This window comes from Lissotriton helveticus, chromosome 11, assembly GCF_964261635.1.
Source record: "Lissotriton helveticus chromosome 11, aLisHel1.1, whole genome shotgun sequence".
NCBI classification, from domain to species: Eukaryota; Metazoa; Chordata; class Amphibia; order Caudata; family Salamandridae; genus Lissotriton; species Lissotriton helveticus.
The window spans coordinates 440609931-440630933 of record NC_136072.1 but is presented as its reverse complement, the minus strand read 5'-3'; the positions used below and the strand labels follow the sequence as shown (position 1 = coordinate 440630933).

The window sequence follows — 21003 nt, the reverse complement described above, 5'->3', positions numbered from 1 at the left end:
ACACCATATTATCTTCATTGGACTCTTGGGCTACCACACTACCAGTCAAAGACTCATTAGATGGATCGTTGAGTCAATCTATAGCCTCAAGGCCAGAAAGGGGCCCAAAATGATTAAAAAGGAAGGGGCGCTGGCAATCAAGCGGGGTTAATGCCAGGGGATGTCTTGCAGCAGGACCTTTACGAAACAAAGGATAAGATTGAAAGGGTGTTTGTCTGCGCGGGTAGAAGTAGGGTAAAGCTAATGTTTGTACATCCCCCTGCCTTGCAAACCTGGGTTCTCGTTTAATAGCATCTACCACCCATGAGTCTTTGAACGAGATAAGAATACAATCTCCTTCTAAGTCTTTTACCTCCGGCCCCACCCAATCTACTCTCCTCACATACAATATCTCCGTGGGGGTGGAGGGGGGTAGCGGGCGATTTTTGTTCAACCAGAAAGTGACTTTATTGCGGAGGTCACCATAAGATTCCCTAGCACCCGGCTTTAATGGTGCTACGCCTGTCAAAACGATGGTGTGTAAGGCTGCTTCAGGTGGTAGATCAACACTGGGAATATTTAGTCTTTTACGCCCCCCCTCCCTGTGATTGGTGAAAGCAGTGTGTTGGGCTCTTGAGGTACTTGGGGGAGGAAGATTTGAATTAGGTTGTGTGGGAGGACCCATAGTTTGACGCCCACCAGTATTTTGTTTAGCAACTGGTTTCGATTGGGGCTTTAGTACCTGAGTGTGGGTGCTAGCTCCTAATTTGGAAGAAGTGGTAGAGGTGGTATTGGTTTTTTGACCCCCTTTAAATATGGTGTTATTCATTCCTATGGGTTTGTTAGGGAGATTTTTACCCTTTTCCATATTGTTGTTACTAACAACCTTACTGGATGCTGGTGTATTAATAGCACCCGTATTGTTTGAGCCAAGTAATGCTTGAAGCATCGTATGGTTTGAATGGGTCAAATCCTCCATACTATCGATTTTAGAGGTCATGAGCCTAGTCCGCTCCAGGACTGGTAGGAGTAGTGTTTTAAACATGGCCTCCATTTTTGCCAACAAAACCTCATCACTATTGAGGCACATGGGACAAGTAGTTGAGGAGCCCAAAGCTAAAAGAGAGGGGCATAACATGTTATTAGGCACAGGGGGTATTAACGGGTTTGGGTGAGGCTCCGGCCCCTGACACCATTCCCCTTGGACTTTGTTTACTTCACTGGTTTTTAGGTTTCTTTCCCCTGACATTCCAGAGTCCCGTTTTCTCTTTTTGGTATTGGGGCCCTGATTGGATATAGGGGGAATAACATTTTCGACAGAGTTAGACATGTTGGACTGATTGAGGAGAGGAGATCCAGAGAGCTGGCTAAAATCCTGCTCCTCACTAATCACGGAATCATTATCCTCCTCCCCGTCCCCCTGTGTGTCTTTGGAAGCATTTATACTATTCCTTTCTTCCTTCATTTTATCCCTTATTGGGCTACCCCCAATATTTTCTAAGTGGACTATTGCGTCCGTAGAGGTAGTATGGACACAATTGAAGGCAGCATGGGGTGCAGAGGGTGCAGGGGAGATAGATGTGGCTAGAGCCCCCAGTGAGGATCGCTTTCCACTAATTAGATCTAATGACAATCTTTTCTCAACCATGGCGATTTCCTTTTCCAGGATACCAGTGGCACGTGTTATAAAAGCGTCCAGGGGACCCGAAACGACGCCCTTGGTGGTATTAATTTGGACAGTACGTTCCTTCCCTGATCTTAACGGCATTTTCTATGGTCTTCTTGACGTCCAGGGGGTGTGGGCCTAGGCCGGACTCTGCCGTACTCGAACGGCCTCAAACGGCCCGCTCTTTGCCCGGTCTTCGCCCCGGCCGTTGCCCCGCGCGCGTCCCGCGTGCGCGTTACTGCCACATGTTAACTAGGAAGGTCAGGTGGAGGGGCGGGAAGAGGACCAGCTGCGGCCAATCAGCGCCGCGCTGCACGCTGGTCCTCGCAGTCCCGCCTCAAGCCTTGGGGTGCAGATCTCGGCTCGTCGAAGTCGCGTTGGTGCTCCTATGCACTTCTAAAAAGCCAGGGACAGATGACAGGCAAAGTCCTTAGCCTACGAGCGGCACCCGCGGAGCGGGGGCCGCGAGGCGCTGCTCTGCAATCAAAAAAGGCAGAGCACGAAGGGAACAGCACTCTCCAGTATTCAGCAGCAGTACCCAGGCTGCTCACAAACCACAATCTTTTTGATGGGTGGAGGGGCGGGAAGAGGACCAGCTGCGGCCAATCAGCGCCGCGCTGCACGCTGGTCCTCGCAGTCCCGCCTCAAGCCTTGGGGTGCAGATCTCGGCTCGCCGATGTCGCGTTGGTGCTCCTATGCACTTCTAAAAAGCCAGGGACAGATGACAGGCAAAGTCCTTAGCCTACGAGCGGCACCCGCGGAGCGGGGGCCGCGAGGCACTGCTCTGCAATCAAAAAAGGCAGAGCACGAAGGGAACAGCACTCTCCAGTACTCAGCAGCAGTACCCAGGCTGCTCACAAACCACAATCTTTTTGATGGGTGGAGGGGCGGGAAGAGGACCAGCTGCGGCCAATCAGCGCCGCGCTGCACGCTGGTCCTCGCAGTCCCGCCTCAAGCCTTGGGGTGCAGATCTCGGCTCGCCGAAGTCGCGTTGGTGCTCCTATGCACTTCTAAAAAGCCAGGGACAGATGACAGGCAAAGTCCTTAGCCTACGAGCGGCACCCGCGGAGCGGGGGCCGCGAGGCGCTGCTCTGCAATCAAAAAAGGCAGAGCACGAAGGGAACAGCACTCTCCAGTATTCAGCAGCAGTACCCAGGCTGCTCACAAACCACAATCTTTTTGATGGGTGGAGGGGCGGGAAGAGGACCAGCTGCGGCCAATCAGCGCCGCGCTGCACGCTGGTCCTCGCAGTCCCGCCTCAAGCCTTGGGGTGCAGATCTCGGCTCGCCGAAGTCGCGTTGGTGCTCCTATGCACTTCTAAAAAGCCAGGGACAGATGACGGGCAAAGTCCTTAGCCTACGAGCGGCACCCGCGGAGCGGGGGCCGCGAGGCGCTGCTCTGCAATCAAAAAAGGCAGAGCACGAAGGGAACAGCACTCTCCAGTATTCAGCAGCAGTACCCACTTCAGACCCTGATGACCAAGCAAACTACTTGCCCATCACTCTCATACCCTTAATTGGCTAGATCATCGAAATGTAGTCCATGGTCAACTCCAAGATCACATCAATGTTAGCCATCTCCTGCATGAATACCAAGCTGGCTTTAGATCACATTGACTTCTACCTTTTCATATTGAGGGACCTCCCAGCCGTCTTAGACGCAGTCACCTGTCCATCCCTCACCCACAATCGGTAGTCTCGAAAATATAATTGGCAATGCCTTCCACTGATTTTCCTCCTCCTTTTCCAGTCAACACCAGTTTGTTTGCATTTACTCTGCCAGATCCCTAAAAATCATATTACCTGTTGAGCCTCCAGAGTTTCCTTACTGTCTCCTGCCATATTCAGCATCTACACAGACTATGTGGCTCTACCCACAGATAGCAACATCAAGATTCCCAATACACAACTTTGTTTGAAAGCATCTTCTTTTCCAGGCATCCATCTTCTCAAACACTTCTTGCACCTTTTCCAGACCTGGATCTCCTTTAACGCCAAGAAACTCAACCCAACCAAGACAGAATTCCTGTTATTGGCTAAGCAAGAAAGAGTGCAAATGTGGCGTAATGACATGAACTTCATGGCTTTGAACCACAATCTTCACCAAATGTCATCACTTGGATTCACGTTGGACAACAACCTCACCTTTGAGGAACACATTGTCTAAAAAAAACAAGGACACCATAATACCAGCTTTATTTTCTCCAAAAGATGAAAGTGTTTCTTCCAGAAAGTGACCTCAGAACTGCTGTTCCAGTTCTCTTACTCTTGCATCTGGATGGTGGTAATGTCCTGCTCCATGGCCTCCCACAGTCTACACTGTCACCCCTTAACAGCATACTACATAGAACAGCTTGTCCCCCCAGAGTAGGAATAAATATTGATCAAATCACCTCATTCTAATGGAACTCCATTGGCTCCCGTTGCTGGCCCGCACCATCTTCAAAACCAGCTGTTGTAATTTACAAAGCGGTCATTACCCGGTGTCTCCCAGCACGTCTACGAAAAGGCCAGCATAGGACTGGAGACTTTTTAGAAGTGTACACAAAGAAAAAACAAGGCAGCAAATCTTTTTTATCTATGCATCCAGGATCTGAAACAGCATCCCACTGCAACACTGCTCTATTTTAGAAAAGAATTGAAGACATACCTCATTAAATATCATTACATTACAATGCAGTAATAATGCAATAAGTAGCTACCTCTCCTATCACTTGGTGTCTGCATGCTTGCCTTCGACATTGTACTGTGCTCCAATGTTTTTTTGGCTTGGTTTAATTAGACAAATACCACTACATGTACATAATGGGTGATAGAGGAGAAGAGGCAATTCTTGTCCTCAGGCCATGTGCAATTAATGCACCCAGTGGGCACTGATGCACATTTACTCTGTAGCATTAATGCTGCTTCACATTTGCCAGACGGGTGTTGTGCTTGGCTGTCTCCACCATAGCACTTGTAAGCAAAGCTAGCCTTATCTACTGCAGCTCTGGCATGGTGACAGTGGTGTCTGTTTCAGGCAAACAGTCTCCACAAATTTTAGGACCCGCTCTAATCCACCAAAGAAAATTGGAGGAGGTCAAAAGAACAGTTTTCCATTATATGAACAGCTTGCTCCATAGTTTTGCCAGTGGTGGTGGCCGCATATCTGAAGTGGCAGAGCGGCTGGGGGTGGGGGCATTGGGGGTGAGAAATATTATAAAAATAAAAGTAACTTGCCTGTAGCTCCACTCCCGCTGACAATGCCGGCTGACTCATTGCTTCTCTTGTCGGGCCGGAAGGGGATGGGCCCTCAATGCACTGGCTCCCCACCCAATACAGATACTGCTCTCATGCTATGAAAGCAGTGCCAGGACAGGTCTTAGCAACCTCGTTTACCACTCAGACAGAGCTTTGGAGCCTGTGGCAGTTCTCCAACCTGGCCACGAAACACAGCTGGGTTGGAGAAACATAAGTGCACATTTCTGTTTGGCCGACCTACAGCAGCCAGCCAAACCCAAATGCACACTTATAAGTGTACACTACTCTTTCTCCTTGCCTGGCCCCGCCCAATTCTCATTGCGCACCTCAGACAGCATAAATAAAATGAAGTGCCATTATGGAGGAGCTGTCCTTGCTGATTGCCCTAGTGGCCAGTCCAATCCTGTGTTTCTGTCAGGCAGGATTTATTTGTCTGTCATTGTCGGTAGGTTTTAAAACAGATTCAGTTATTTAATTTCACTCACTCTTACTTGTGGTCAGCAAATTCCCTGGGCATTTCTTTTTATTGCATTACTGGTAATAGGATCACACCACCATTTTACTGTATCTCACTTTATATCACTTTATATCAATTGAGCATGAATGACTTGTAATTGGTTCTAAATAATCCACTGCAGAGTCAGTTTGGATTACTTAATACTTTACAAGCTAAAGTGATCTCACTGGTCACGCATAATGTAATGATTAAATTCACTTTATTGTTTGATTTATAGACATTTTGAGCTTAATCTAGAATGTGATTCTATTTAGTTCTATTTGTTTTATTAAAAGAATATGTTGTATTGGGCCCCATTTAATACTCAACTGAGTTCTCGCCCAGTGGTGGTTGGCAGGGAACAGGGTGCCGGGGGTGTTGAAACAAAAACACTTACCTTTATCTGCGGCTGCTGTCTCTCCATTGTTCCTTCTCTTCCTGGCAAGTCTGGAACCAGGAAGCACCTGGGCTCTCTTAATTACCCTAAGCGAATCACAGCACTGCAGCGCAGCGTTGCGATTGGTCTGAGTGCATTGTTCGGTGCTCAGATAGGGACTGTGGGCCTGGGCATGTTCCCCACAAGGCTGTATAAAGCAGCTTGGTGGGGAACATGCTAAGTGCTCATGACGCTTTGGCCGGGCCAAGAGGGCCAGCCAAGCAGTCATATGCACTTTGAGAGTGTGCACTCACTACACCCAGGCTCCGACCCCTTTCCCACCCAACACACCGTCCTAACCCAGCCCCGTAGCAAACAAAAATAAAATGATAATAGCAAAGTTATTATCGTTTCTTTTTTTTCCTGCTCTCAGAGCAGTAGGGTGATGCTCCTTTGCTTTAGCGGAGGAGCCAACCCTGTTCTCACCTATATTCCTCAAACCGGGAGAAGTAGTAAGCAATAATGAGACCAAATAATTTAAATGTACCTCATCTTTCACTCAAAAGGCTATCTTGAAACGAGTTTGTCATTCACACAGTGAGCACAAGGCCTGGTTGTTCTTCGAGAGCTCACTGAGTCACTGTTCCAAATGTCTGCTTGTAAACTGAGTAACAGAGGGAAACTTGTACTCTTGTACAAAAAAATCTGTGGGCTCGGAGACGATATCCAAGGCTTGTTTTAATGTGTTCTCCATACCTTATCCTTAGATTACATTTTTTAAAGCATAAGATAGTTTTTTTATACATTGGAGAGTTTCACTAGAAATTTACTTGAATCCATGCCCCCATACATCTCTGCTTGGAATAGTAAAATAGGTATCTTTTGATGATTAGTGTAAAATACATTTCTGCATGTGTCATCTACAAAATCCCAATCATACAGAAAGATAATAGTATCCTGGTGTAATGTTAACTTTCTCTATTAGTACACATCAGTGATACTAAGGAATTGAAGAGTCAGTCAACACTCGCTGAAATCAGGGATCACATTAGACTTCCACTAGATCCTCAAGTAGAAAACATAAAGGGTTAAACATTGATTTATGGGTGAAGTGTGAAGGATGGTGTTGAAACAAAAACACTTACCTTTATCTGCGGCTGCTGTCTCTCCATTGTTCCTTCTCTTCCTGGCAAGTCTGGAACCAGGAAGCACCTGGGCTCTCTTAATTACCCTAAGCGAATCACAGCACTGCAGCGCAGCGTTGCGATTGGTCTGAGTGCATTGTTCGGTGCTCAGATAGGGACTGTGGGCCGCATGGTCCTCAGTAGAGAAGGGAGTAGTAATAGTATAGAATGTTCAGTGCTGTTATGGATATTGAGGCAAACTGCAGATTACCCCAATAGAGCAACATGTCTTTGTGTACAAATTTAGAATTTAAATCTTTCAATAAGTTTCGTGCTGTTATCAGTAAAGCTTTTTATTCATACTTTACAACTGTGATTGAGTTAGCCCTACAGTGTAATGGCTTGCACCCTAACAAATAACCCTGAAGTTATTTAATTGGAAACCGGAACATATACCAGCACAGGCTAAATTGGGAGTATCAAGTTTGAAATCATGTAGAACAAAGACTACCCACAAATATTTCTGTAACTTTGGATGTGATATTTTGTTTTACATTAAGATATGTTTTTGCAGTTTTTAATCTTGTTCTGGTGTCTTGACTTTTTGAAGTGACTTCCACATAAGGCTTTCCCTGAGTTATGACATTATTTCTCTGGTTTCGTTTAGGCATCATTCGTGCTGTGGCAATGGATTTTTTTAACACTGAAGTTTCCATGGAAATCATAAATCAGATTGAAGAAGAAGAAAGAATAGGAAAAAAGGAGCACGTTGTTTTCCATGTTATCCAGAAACCTATATTTCCATACAAAAGGAGAAGCAAATTGACTTCATCACCTCAGCACCGGACAGTGGCTGCAAGGGAAATTGATAAACAACTGAAGAAAGAGGTAATATAATGTGCTTGTTTTAAGAGAATGAAAAAGCTATGGGTCCTCAACAAGTGACAAAGGTACTTTTCAAAACAAGGAATGGGCAAAGTGTCAAACTTATCCCTCAAAGTTGACAAACGCATACTTAAGGACACTTTGAAGCATCTCTATTTCCCAAATTTCAACAAACTACATTTGAGAGGAAACAAAATTGTTGAGGGAGAATTTATTTGAAAGAAAGTGTTCTTGTGAAAGTTCTACTTCTGTAATTTCTCAAATGAAAAATGATGAAAGATCTTAAATAAAATCTCCACAAAAGTTTTTGGAAAAACTTTTCAATGTTGCACACGTCTACTGAAAATCCGTAAATATTTTGCCATCAAAAATATAACAGATGCAAAGCAGTATTTTACTTTTGAGAAGGGTTGTGTCCAACTTCCTTTCCTCTCATTTGATAAATTATTTAGGATGCATCTCTAAAAGAGCATTTGTTTGGGTCTATAGGTTTTGGCTCCCCTTGCAGATAGGTGGTTATGGCAGATGTCAAATGTCAAAAAGTATACAATAATTAATATACCTCTGATTTGGTGTGAAAGAAAATCCTGAGCTATAGGAAACATATATTAAAAAAAAGCAGTAGAAAAATATATTCTCATGCCCATTGATGCTGCTTAGACGAATTGTTTATTATTATTATTATTATTAGGGACATTTATAAAAGCGCTGCGTTACGCACACCGGCGTGTCCACGCGCTGAAAGTGGGAGAGGCAGCGTGCAGGGAACACAAAAACTAAGCAGACAATTCTTTGATATAAAGGAATGTTTTTAGTTTCGCTCGGAACCTCGTTTCCTCCGGTTCCAAGCGCAAGTCCGCTGGTAGTTTATTCCAATTATTTGCCGCTAGGCATCTAAAGGACCTACCTCCCATGCGGGCTCTCTTAACTCTGGGGATCCTCAGAAGACCGCCCCCTGCGGATCTTAGTGCTCGTGCAGGTTGATACACTTCAATCAGTTTATTCAACGGGTCGGGTGCCCTGCCATTCAAGATTCGATGACAGGTGCAGAGGGCTTTGTATTCCACTCTTCTCCTCACAGGGAACCAGTGTAACTTCTGGAGGGCCGCCTTAGAAGGCGCCCTTCTGGGCAGCCTGAGAATCAGACGTGCTGTCGCATTCTGCAGCACTTGCAGGCGTGCCATGCTCTTTTCTGGAGCCCCCAGGTACAACAGGTTCCCGTAATCCGACCTAGCTGTCACCAGAGCATGAACCAGGGTTTGACGGGCACCGATCGGGAGTAAGTCCAGGACCTTTCTCAGTTTCTTCAAAATCCCGAAACAAACTCCAACCACCCGGTTGATCTGGGGGCCAAAAGTAAGGCCCGCATCAAACCAGACCCCCAGATTTCGTGCTTCTTGGCATGGGGTTGGAGTTGGTCCTAAACAGGGTGGCCACCATGCCGACGACCAAGCAGACTGGGCTCTCCCCACCACCAGCACCTCTGTCTTGCCACCATTAAGCTTCAAGCAGTTGATGGCCATCCACTCGGCAAGCTCTTTCATGCACGACCGGAAGCCATCGGCAGCAAGACAGGGCGCGTGCGATAGGGAGATCACCAGCTGCGTATCGTCGGCGTACGAAACCAATTGGAGACCATGGCTCTCCACAATCGAGGCAACAGGCGCGACATACATATTAAAGAGGGTCGGGCTTAATGACGAGCCCTGAGGCACGCCTTGGCCCAGGGGGACCCCCTTGGAATAGCAGTCTCCTTGCCTTACTCGAAAGCTTCTCCCCTTGAGGAAGTCCTGGATCCATCTCAGCGCGGTACCAGAAATGCCGCCTCTGTTCAGACACTGTAGCAAGATGTTGTGTGCTACAGTGTCGAACGCCGCGCTGAGGTCCAGCAGGATCAGAGCCATAGTTTGGCCTGCATCCACACCCTCTCTCAGATGTTCCGTAGCCATAAGAAGGGCGGACTCGGTAGAGTGGCGTGGCCTAAAGCCAAATTGCGTTGCGTGGAGCAATCCCGTCTCTTCCACATGCTTCATAATTTGGGTATTAACCACCTTTTCCGCCACTTTGGACAGAAAAGGCAGGAGTGAGATGGGCCTCAGATTTTCTAATACCTCGAAACCTATGTGGGGTTTCTTCCGGAGCGGGAGCACCACTGCCTGTTTCCACCCCTCAGGCAACTTTCCCGATCTAAAGGAGGTGTCCAGGACATGCCTTATATAAGGCTCCAGTACTTCCAGGCTATCCGCCAAGCGTTTGGGTGACACCGGGTCCCACGGGGACCCTGATTTAACAGAGCGACACACCACTACAAGATCCTCAGAAGAGGGGGTGCGAAAGTTTGTAAGATGCCCTGCCGTCTCTATGTCCACCAATGCTACCTCAAAGTCGACCCCTGTCAGCGGATTCGGAAAAGTCGAGTAGATCTTCTCGACTTTGGTAGAGAAGTATTCGGCAATACGGTCACACGACTCCGTTGAGCAACTCTCCGGATCTGTAGATGAATTTACAATAGTCAGGGACTTGTACAATCTCTAAACCTAAAATGGTGTCCCAAACACTGAGGCGGTGGGTAGGCGCTAACCAGAATATCAATACTGTTCCTGCATCCTTACTACACTCACTGATGAAAATGTTCACATTAACATACAGAAAGTAAAGACTCTTGGATACTCCATGGACTCAGTCCTTGCCATTGTACTGCAAATCTCTAAGAAGACAGATCATCCAGACCCAACATGGACTTCAAGACGTCCAGTGGGTACACTTGTTTCACATCAGCTTCCATTTGATGCAAATGAGGAGGCAACTTTGCTGCTGCCAGCGTGCACACACACACACACGTCCAGTTTTATCAATAATTACAGCCATTTCTGTGTCAACCATTTCTTCTGACATATAAAGATTCATGACGTTTTGGGGAAATGTAAATCTTTACTACAAAACTCCACCAGCAGTAGAAGACTGCCAGACATTCCTGAGACGTTTTTAGAAATCAGCAGGAGCTGAGCAATATTACCAACATACCACTTTGTAATCTATGAAAATATTGTAGTGCTCTGAAAAGTGAAAAATTACAAGTAACAGACATTTTTCCTCCTGGAGCATTATAGGCGTGTTTACAGTGCCAAACTTTTGACCTGAGTCAAAAAGGTAAACTTACATTTTTGTGTAAGTTTACTACCTTTAGATATTCACAAAGTATGTAAGGACTTTTAGGACTTAGCACTTCCTATATGGATGTATCCGGAGTTCTGCGTGCCTGGACATCCCGAAATAGGGGCAGAGAACCACGCACACATAATTATAGGGAGTGCAGAGTTGTAAAACTACACATGGTGTTGCGAATACCTAAAAGTAGTAAACTTACACAAAAGTGTAAGTTTACCTTTGTGAATCAGGCCCAGCGTTTCTATATTCCTTGCAGAACCTTTCATTCCATTACTAACCTCTGGGATATCAGATGCCAGAGCTCAAAATGAAGGTACACATTTTGTCTGCTATTAATCCTGAAATCTCAATTGTCTACCTAAGGAGTATGACTTACATAATAGCTTCTAAGTTATCAGAAGTAATCAGGGTAGAAGGCAGAGCTAGATTAATTTTATTTACGTGCTCTTCCATGTTAGCCATTGAAAATCAACTGCATTTGGAGTATTCCACTATGATGGCAACGTTTCTCACTGCCTCTAACATGCAAAGATGCACTTTGAGGGAGGTATCAGGTGGAAATCCATCTAATATCCTCTTTGATATTGGCCTGTAGGCTGTTGCCATGTTAAGTTCATAGAGCTCGCCTTTCCTTGAAAATCTGCAACTCTTTCCATGATAGTCTTTCAGGGGACTCACCCAACAAAATGTTAGCTGATCTGGCTACCACAATCTTTATAATGTTAGCACTGTAGCATGCAGATCCATGATGGAGGTGTCTCTCCACAGTGAAATATGGGACATCATTTATCTTTTGCCAGGTAGGTAAAATAGTTTTATATCCAGCAGTAATTATGTTAATTAGAATATGAAAAATGTGCATGGTAGGTTGTGCGGCAGACCTGTATGTTAACCAGAACATTCCACCAACATGCTGGCCTGGCCCTTCCATATGCTGGGTTTATCATGCAACATGTGTTGTAAGGACATTAGTATTATTGAATGTGATGCTGCTAGATGTCACAAATTGTAGTGCTTCATGTTTTAATCTATAATGCTCAATGGGCCCAAATTTGAATGTCAGTTGGGCACTTTACCTGATTGACATTCCTTTATTTGCATGGGGCTTGTCCCATTCAAATCTGGGAAGAAGTAATCCACTTTGGATCAAATGAAAGATTACGCATCAGGCCAAGCGAGCTTCAGAGGAAGATGGGTTGGTGAAAATAGATTGCTAAGGAGAAGGTCTATGTCTTTCTCTTCCATCTCTTCCCTCAGGGTGTATGAAAAAGTCCATATTAGGCTTGGGATTGTGGGTCACCATATTGCCCATGGTGTAGTGGCACAGAGCATGGCATTGATATTGCATTTACTACATCAATTGTGGCTACATTCAAAGGTAAGCACATAATGACTATTCTTAAATGATTATTCTTAAATTTACTTATAATTGACTCCGAAGGCAAATGTGTGTGGAATTAAGAATAGTAAATAGAATACAATATATATATATAGAGTGCTCTATACTGGAGCTGCTTTCCACCTAAACTTGGGAATTACCCAGAGTTCTCTGCTTCTCTTTTTGCATATTTTTGCATCACTCTATGCCTGAAAGTGTTTTGTTTTGACTTATACTGGGTGCTCTCTTGTGTCTGGACAAAGCTATATCTCTCTGAAGAGCTCTAATGATAGCGAAACACGTGTCAGGGGTTGCTTTTATTCATTTCAGGTTGGCTTGGATGGTATTTTACCAATCCAAAACTGTGGTAAAAGGCGTTGGCCACTTTACAGCTCTGCATTGATAGCACTGTGCTAATCCTATGCTTAAAGACTTTGCTGTAGAAATGGCAAAAGACGTTTCCCTTTCTGTCTCGGTGTGGATGGTGCTGTGCTAATTCTACACTTAAAGACTTTGAAAGAAAAGCAGACATTTGAGGTGAGCAAATTTATAGTGTTGCTGGTGTTGAGAGTGCTTTAAACTGGAGCTGCTTTCCACCTAAACTAGAGAACTACACAGAGTTCTCTGCTTCTTTTGTTGTGTATCTATCTATATATATATATATATATATATATATATATATATATATATATATATATATATATATATATATATAAAACCTACTGGCAGTCGAAAGTGCTCATGCTTTTGTGAAAACCATAAATGACAACAGCCTTAATCTTAAATTTACGTGCACCACAGATACCACCAGAATCACATTTCTAGACCTAGAGGTTTTCCAGAAAGAGGTAAAAAAAGAATCCAGAACATATAGAAAGGAGACGGCGGGTAATACAATCCTTCACAGAAACGCTACACTTTTCCAGTCTGTTGCCCAGCAAAATTGAAATGAAAATGTAATTAATCTCTACCTGCGCCCTGATGAAGGAATCCTTAATGTTGGCACTTTTTCCGAAACGCGCGTCGGCGCTTTCTTCTGTTTGTTGGTCCTAAATGTGTTCACAGTTTTCTTTTCTGATGTATATGATGATGGCTGAATGTGTGTATGCCTGAGAGTATGAATGTGTTTTGTATATAATGTTTTATTGCTTTTTGTGCTGGGCTAATATTGTTAAAGTAAATATTTTTTATGTCTATGAAAAAATCTTTTTGAACAAATGAATGTTTTCTTATTAAGAAATATATGAAAATAAAATAAAATGATTTGATAGTTCACAGCGTTTTTGTGGGCAATTGTAAAAATGTTTTGAACACCTTAGTCCTCTAGAGTTATGGGAACCTCCCGCTCATGTTCTTAATACAATCCTTCACGCCACGAGCTTCAACCCAGTTAATCTGAAGGAAAGCACACCATATGCGGAATGCCTCCGTATGAAAAAAAATTGCAGCCTGGAATCAGACTTGAAAGAAGACACTGAAAGCCTCTTTACGAGGCTGAGGGAAAGAGGATACAAAGAAAACACACTAGACAAAGCTAAGGAAAAAAGTGACACACTTTCCAGAAAAGACCTACTAAAGGTGAAATCAAAGGCAGTAGCTGACCCTAGTGATAGAAAACCTTTCACTCCCAGAATGATCACGGGTTTCAACAAACACCATAAAGACCTTCGCAGAATCATGTATAGATATTGGCCACTCATAAAAATGGACCCTACCATTGGACATAAAGATTTCTTTAAGTGTTCAAAGTGTAAAGCTTGCCTACATGGAGTTAACACCAAAACAGTTGAATTCCCGTTTAGGAAAACACCTTACACAATCAGAGAACAGTATACCTGCAAAACTGACCACGCAGTCTATGTGCTCAGTTGTACCTGTAAAAAATTATATGTGGGGAGTACGATCCACCCGGTCCATGTCAGGCTCTTGCAGCACTTGCGCGCCATCAGCAATGATGACCCCGCGTACCCATTTGCTAGACATATAAATGCACATCACAGTGGGAATAAGGACGACCTAGCATATTATATAATCGACAATGTGGCACCCAAACCAAGCGGGGGGAATAGACCGCAAACACTCAGACGGCTGGAATCAAAATACATCATTCAGCTAAACTCCAAGATACCTAATGGCCACAACCCTGATGAAGCACTAAATGTCCATCTGTAATCTGTGCATTCTTACAAAGATATAATTTTTCTAGAAGCATTTCCTCGTGCTTTCTAACTGAGGCCCATCAAGCTGCATAACATCTAGCTTCACCATCTTGAACTTTTAACCCACAAACACACGCACATCCACCTGTAAATATCCAACCACTTTTTTCACTTAATGATATTAGAACTACCAATGTGACAGGCCTCTCCGTTACTGACCCTAGTGCCAAGGTCCTATCTGTCACTTAGCACATAGCTTCCTGTTCTACCCCACCTAATTTGATTTTATTCACTTAAATATATATACATGCTTGTTGGGAGTATTACACACAGTGATGTATTATGCGGGATTTCTAACACAGAGGCCGTAATCATTTAATTATTTACTCACTTTGTCACACAGGATTACCGGCAGAATCTTACAAAGTTGTCACAGCCCACTCGGGCAAAACACGCACCAGCTTTTGCACATATGCTTTACGGCGGTCTTAATTAACCACGTACTGCTCCAGGCAATATTTGCTTTATGTGTGAGCTTCGTCTATAATACGTTTTCTAACATAATTCTGTTGGTGCGTCCACAAACATCGTGCTGTAGACCTGTTTTTAACTATCCCAATTCTTGAACGGCTTTCTGTTTCCCACAATCGATATTCATGCACCTGGCTTTTCACTGACGCCCGCCTTTGCTGTAACACAGTTCTCTCCCAACATGTATCGCTAACAAACATTACCGGGCAACCCCTTCAGAACAAGGTTGGAGCGTGCTTTCAACCAGCCCTTCTATTTTTCAACATGATCACACAAACATCCCGACGGGAACAAGCCTTTACTCATGGTTCTTTCTGCGGCCACGTACACGAGGCAGAAAGGATAAAATGGCTGGAAAGTTACAGATTAGGAAGGCGCTGATAGGCTTTAAGGAAAGTGCAACCTTGCAACCTTTCTTCCATGTCCACAAACAACATACTAAATTAATGCACAGCGCAATACATACAACTATATCGTACAATCTCTGAATTAAGAGGAGCAAAATACACAGGAGGGGTTACAGAATCTCCAAATGCGAAACCAATTTCATTTGTAAAGATTCATTTACACTTTATTGCTACATTTTTTTTACATGATTGCTTGGAATTTATGTATTTTTTCACCCTCCATGTCTATGATTTTGTCACATGCTAGTTCTGTCGTTTTTCACTGAACCAATGGGTTACTGTCTATCACTATAAATATGTCTTACACTTTTGGTGAAACCAGATGTAGTGAGCAAGGCGGACTTGTCCGCCGAAACGCGTCTGGTCGTCTTTCTTGTTAATAAAGACCTTTGATTACGAATCCCACGGAGTCGGTGCCTGCTTTCTGAAAGACTTTGAACACAGGATTTGGTTCATATATATATATATATATATATATATATATATATATATATATATATATATATATGCAAAATCAGCGCCACACAGCTTGGCACGGCACAGCACGGCGTGACACCAATGGAAGGAGACGGACTAGCCAGGTACAGCAAGATATAGTTTTTATTCATGACAATAGCAACGCGTTTCGGGCTTACTCGCCCTTTGTCAAGCTGGAGTCCATATCAACACATGCTGCTTTTATACATATGCTTAGTGGAACACCCTAAGTGATGACGTCAGCAATCACATGTTTCATCAACATAAAATAAATATTTAGGCATAACAGGATATATATATATATATATATATATATATATATATATATAAAACCTACTGGCAGTCGCCAGTAGGTAGTTATAGTTAGGACCAAGTTTCCATAGGAAAAGCATTTTTTGATTTGCTTATAACTTTGGCGTCGTTTGACGAATCTTTACGAAATTTTCCCCCAAAAATCTTTTTTCAGATCAGCTCCTATCTTGAAAGTTTGGGGGTGATTCGTCAAGTGGGCTGAGATAAAAGGGGGGTCCCAAAACGTGTTTTCTCCATGCAGTTTCCATAGGAAACTTTAGACAATGCTACAGGTCAAACTGCGGAACGGAATTACCCCACATTTGGCAGAGAGAAAGGTCTTGGTCCAGAAAGCACCCTTTTGTTTAAATGGTGTAAAACCGTTCAGTAGTTTTTGAGAAATATAAAAATGTACAGATATCGATATTTGAGCATTCTGACATCTGATTGGCTGAGACGTTATGAGCACGAGCTTGCGGCTCATTGGTGGGAGCGGTTGAAACTAGGAAGGATTGGCAGCCATTTTGTGCCTCAGTTGAAAGAAGTAGGGGGAAAAAAAGAGAACAATTGTATAAGGGGGTATAGTAGGAACACTGTGGACTTAGTTTAAGCAGTCTGTATGGTGCAGAGGCGGGGAGTTTGAATGTTGCGTAGGCCGTGGAAATCACGTTCGCAGAACAACGGTGCGCGGTATTGCGGCAAGGTTGCGTTGTCTCTGAAAATCCAGTCGGGAAACCAATGCGCCGTATTGCGCAAGCAGTGTGTAGGGTGCACACACAGGTAGTGTGAATGTTGCGTAGGCTGTGGAAATCACATCCACAAAACAACGATGCACAGTATTCCGGCAATGTTCAGGAGGCTTGTGGAAATCATATCGGGAAAACAACAATGCGCTGTATTGCGGCTTTCCTTTAATATACTGCGCAGTAATGTTTACTTATAATGTGGTGATCACTTTTATCATGGATAGTGTCACTTTGTTAGAGGAAATTTAATATTATGTGGGAGGGCGTGTTCTGTCCCTGTGCGTGGAACAAAATTAATGTTTAATTGGCTGAAGTGTTCCAACAACAAGCTTAATTTTAATTGACTGTAAACTATTGAAAGTAGAAGTGTTGTCAGCGATTCCCTCCCCCTCCGCGGAGTATCAGGGACATCTGATTGGGTAACGTGTTCCAAGCAGGACCTTCCCAAGCTTAATGTTCATTGGTTGTGAAGCATTAAAAGTAGAAGTGTTGGCAGCCATTCCCTTCCCCTCTGCGGAACACCATGGACATTTTATTGGATAAAGGGATCTGAGTACAAGTTTGCTCCTCATTGCCTCTGTTGTCAACCACTTTATGACGCACTCTAAAGGAGTACGGGTATCTCCCCAATGTAATGCAATCTCTCGTTTAGCCAGTAATAGCGTAATAGAAGTGTAACGGGGCAATGCTTTGGGAATGTTTTAGACATAGCCTAGTAGGGCCACTTCTGGTGTCAGGAGTCGGTCCAGATGTGTCATCCTAGAGAGGATTACATATACTGATCTCCAAAACTCCCTGATCTTATCACAATTCCAGGTCATGTGGACAAAGTCAGCATGATGACCCTTGCATTTGGGGCAGTTATGCCGCTTATATAGGTCAATCGAATTAAGTTTGGCAGAGGACAAATAGGCTCTCCACAAAAATTTTAAATGAATCAACTTGTGGCGACTGTTTAGAGAGACTTCCTTCATTTGGGTTCGGCAGAAGGACCATTGGAAGTCTTCTATGGGATGTCCCAAGTCTCGTTCTCAGATCTCACAAATGTTGGCATCCCTAGTGGGTAGTAGTTGCATGCAGACAATATACTAAATCTAGTATCTTCTGAGCAATGAAAAATGTGCCCGTTTGGGAATAACTCTCCACAAGTGTCTAGTGAATATTTGACCAGAGTGTGTTGCACCAGTTTCTCTTCGGGGGCGGTCAGCCAGGGATTATTAAGCAAGGGGAGCACTGAAGAGTATAACTTGTGGCCACCAGTAATCGGCGCGAGTTTCCTCCATGCCCAACTAGTGGTGATTGTCTTTAGTGGAGGTGGGAGTATCAGGTCTGCTTCTAACTTTAAATATGGGATTTGTGCATCTGGATGCTACCACAAGTGTGCATAACTACACTGCGCTGCAAAAGAATAAGTCTGAAAATTTGGAGCCCCAAGCCCACCCCTATCGTATGGTATTGTCAAGGTGGCCCAACTGACTCTGGCTCTATTCCCACCCCAAACCAACCGGATAAGATGTGTACGGAGTGTGCAGCAAAAACTATTGGGTAAGGGAATGGGTATGTTTTGAAACAAATATAAGAATAATAGCCACCCTCCCTGCTAGTTCGAGGGGAAGCTTAATCCAACACTCAACCTGCTGTTCCAGGGTGAGCATGGTCGGACCATAATTAAGCAGCACCACTTGACTTAGGCAGCCTCAATATGTATTTGAATCTCCAAATATCTGGTGGTGTCGGTGCACCACTTCAACGGGAATTCGCAATACCACCTGGTTGTACTGGTCGTGAGTGGAAACATTTCCCATTTGCCCCAATATATGCCTAGTCCCGAATATTCACCAAACCTGATCATTTCTCATATTAGCGGCTCAAGATTTTCTTGGGATCGACAGACATAAAGTATAACATCATCCAAATATAGGGAGACTAAACGATGACCAGTCGGAAACTGCCGGCCTCTAAGCAGGTGCAGCTCCTGAAACTGTCTAACCAATGGGTCCATGGCGTTAATAAGCAACAGCGGTGAGAGCGGACAACCCTGTGTGGTGCCCCATGATAACATTAATTGAGAGGACAAGGTACCATTAAGTCTCAGCCTGGCTGTGGGAGTGATGTATAGCTGAGAGACAAGCTTGATAAACCCTTTCGGCATCCCCAGCTTCCTCATTACTGACAGGAAAAATGGCCATTCAGGGGAATTGAAGGCCTTTTCAGTATCTAGTAACACAGCGGCGACTGAGAGGCTGGGGTCCATTCTATTTATAGTGGCAAAGAGGGTGCGGAGATTGAGGGCAGTAGACCTTCCAGGCACAAAACCAGACTGCACCGTAAAGATTATGCGATCTAACAATAGTGCAAGTCACATCGCTATTGTTTTAGCAAGGATTTTATAATCCAAGTTTAGGAGTGACAGTGGCCTGTACGATCCACATAAAAGCGGGTATTTGCCTGGTATGTGTAGGAGAACGATCAACGCTTCGTGCTGAGTGAGAGGAAGTTCTTGCCTTTCGAGTGCCTCATTATACACTTCTATAAGGTAAGGAGCTAAGATATTCTTATAGGCCTTGTAGAAGCAGCCCGTGAACCTGTCTAAACCCGGAGCAGTCGAACTATTCATAGCATCTATAGCGCTGATTAGTTCTTCCGAAGAGAACGGTTCTGCCAGAAATTGCTGCATGGCTTTTTCCTGCCAGACAAGTGCCACCTCCTCCAGCTAAGCGTCTCAGTCAGCCCCTGCATGGGCCGCATAGTATATAGTTTTGTATAATAAATAAGAAACTAATTCTGAATATCAGGAGTGCCTGTCAGAATTTCCCCTTGTGATGATCGCGAGCTTGCGATGTAGGAGGTATCCGCCGAAGGTCCCAACACTTGGGCCAATGTGCGGCCCGGCATGTCTCCCTCCCCCTATCGGCGTCCTATGGAATATTTGCCAAGGAAGTACGTTTCAAGCTCCGCCGCCTCCTTGGACTCATGAAAAAACGTCACCCGCCGGCCCTGCTGAGACGCATTAGCGTTTGCCTGTTACTCCTGATCCAGCCCAGCCAGTGTCTTCTCGATGTTGGATAGAGTACGCCTTAAGTCGCGCAACACCCCAGTGTACTTGAAAATGCAGACCCCTCGCGCGTATGCTTTAAAAGTCTCCCAGAGGGTAGCCCAGGATTGTACTGAACCTTTGTTAATGTCAAAATATTCTTTAATATTATCATGAAGTTCCAAACAAAAAAGTTCATCTTGCAAGGCTTGGCTAGGGAATCACCATTGTCGTACACAGCCCTCTGGCCTAGAGACCTTAAGCAAAAGTGTTACAGGGAATGATCGGAAAGAATCCTACGGAGGTGTAGAGAGTCATTATACCAGGCACCCAGATTTGAGGTCACCAACCAGAGATCAAGTCTCGTCCATGTATCATGCTGGGTGGAATAGTGCATATACGCGAATCTCTGGCCTACAGCTATGCCACACATCGATGAGACCAAAAGTTTCAAGGAGCTCAGCTAAGGCGCAACGCACACTGGGCTTTGAGTCTGGAGATGTAGAGGTACTGTCACACGTGGGATCTATCAAAAGATTAAAATCCACCCCCCCCCCCAATAGCAATGTAGTCCGCATCTAGTTGTAGGATTTGGGTATGCAAGAATGAAAGAAATCAGGGTCATCCACAATTGCTGCATAAAGGCAAATTAACGCCATCCAGAGCACCATGAGATGTCCCACTACAATGGTATATCTACCCTCTGCATCTATGCAAACCTCCAAGAGACAGAAGGGCAATCGCTTATGTATAAGGATAGCTGTTCCTCGCGCATAAGTGCTGTAATTAGCAAAATACCTGTGGGGACCCCAGGAGAATGCAAAGCAAGTTGTTGTGGACTTGGGCAAGTGCTTTTCCTGCAGGAATGGTATATCAACATGGTGCCTCAATAAGTAATTCAACACCTGTGTACCGTTTTTCACATTATTGAGGCCCCTGACATTCCAAGTAAGCAGTGTAACATTAGAGAAGTAGGACATTTGACCCTCACTGGCATAATCTAAGGTGGAAACCAAACTGTATTCTTAGACAGCAGAGCAATAAAAC

The 21003-nt window shown here is 44.4% G+C and overlaps 1 protein-coding gene across 1 annotated transcript in view; it reads left to right on the top strand.

Annotated features, from left to right (window-relative positions):
* The window catches only part of LOC144790816 (guanylate cyclase soluble subunit beta-2-like), a 449936-nt gene that overhangs the window by 147124 nt on the left and 281809 nt on the right, over positions 1 to 21003 (top strand). Inside the window, exon 6 of the mRNA XM_078665492.1 lies at positions 7548 to 7768. Within this exon, the coding sequence (XP_078521618.1) occupies positions 7548 to 7768 (221 nt within the window). The remainder of the gene's footprint in view (positions 1 to 7547; positions 7769 to 21003) is intronic.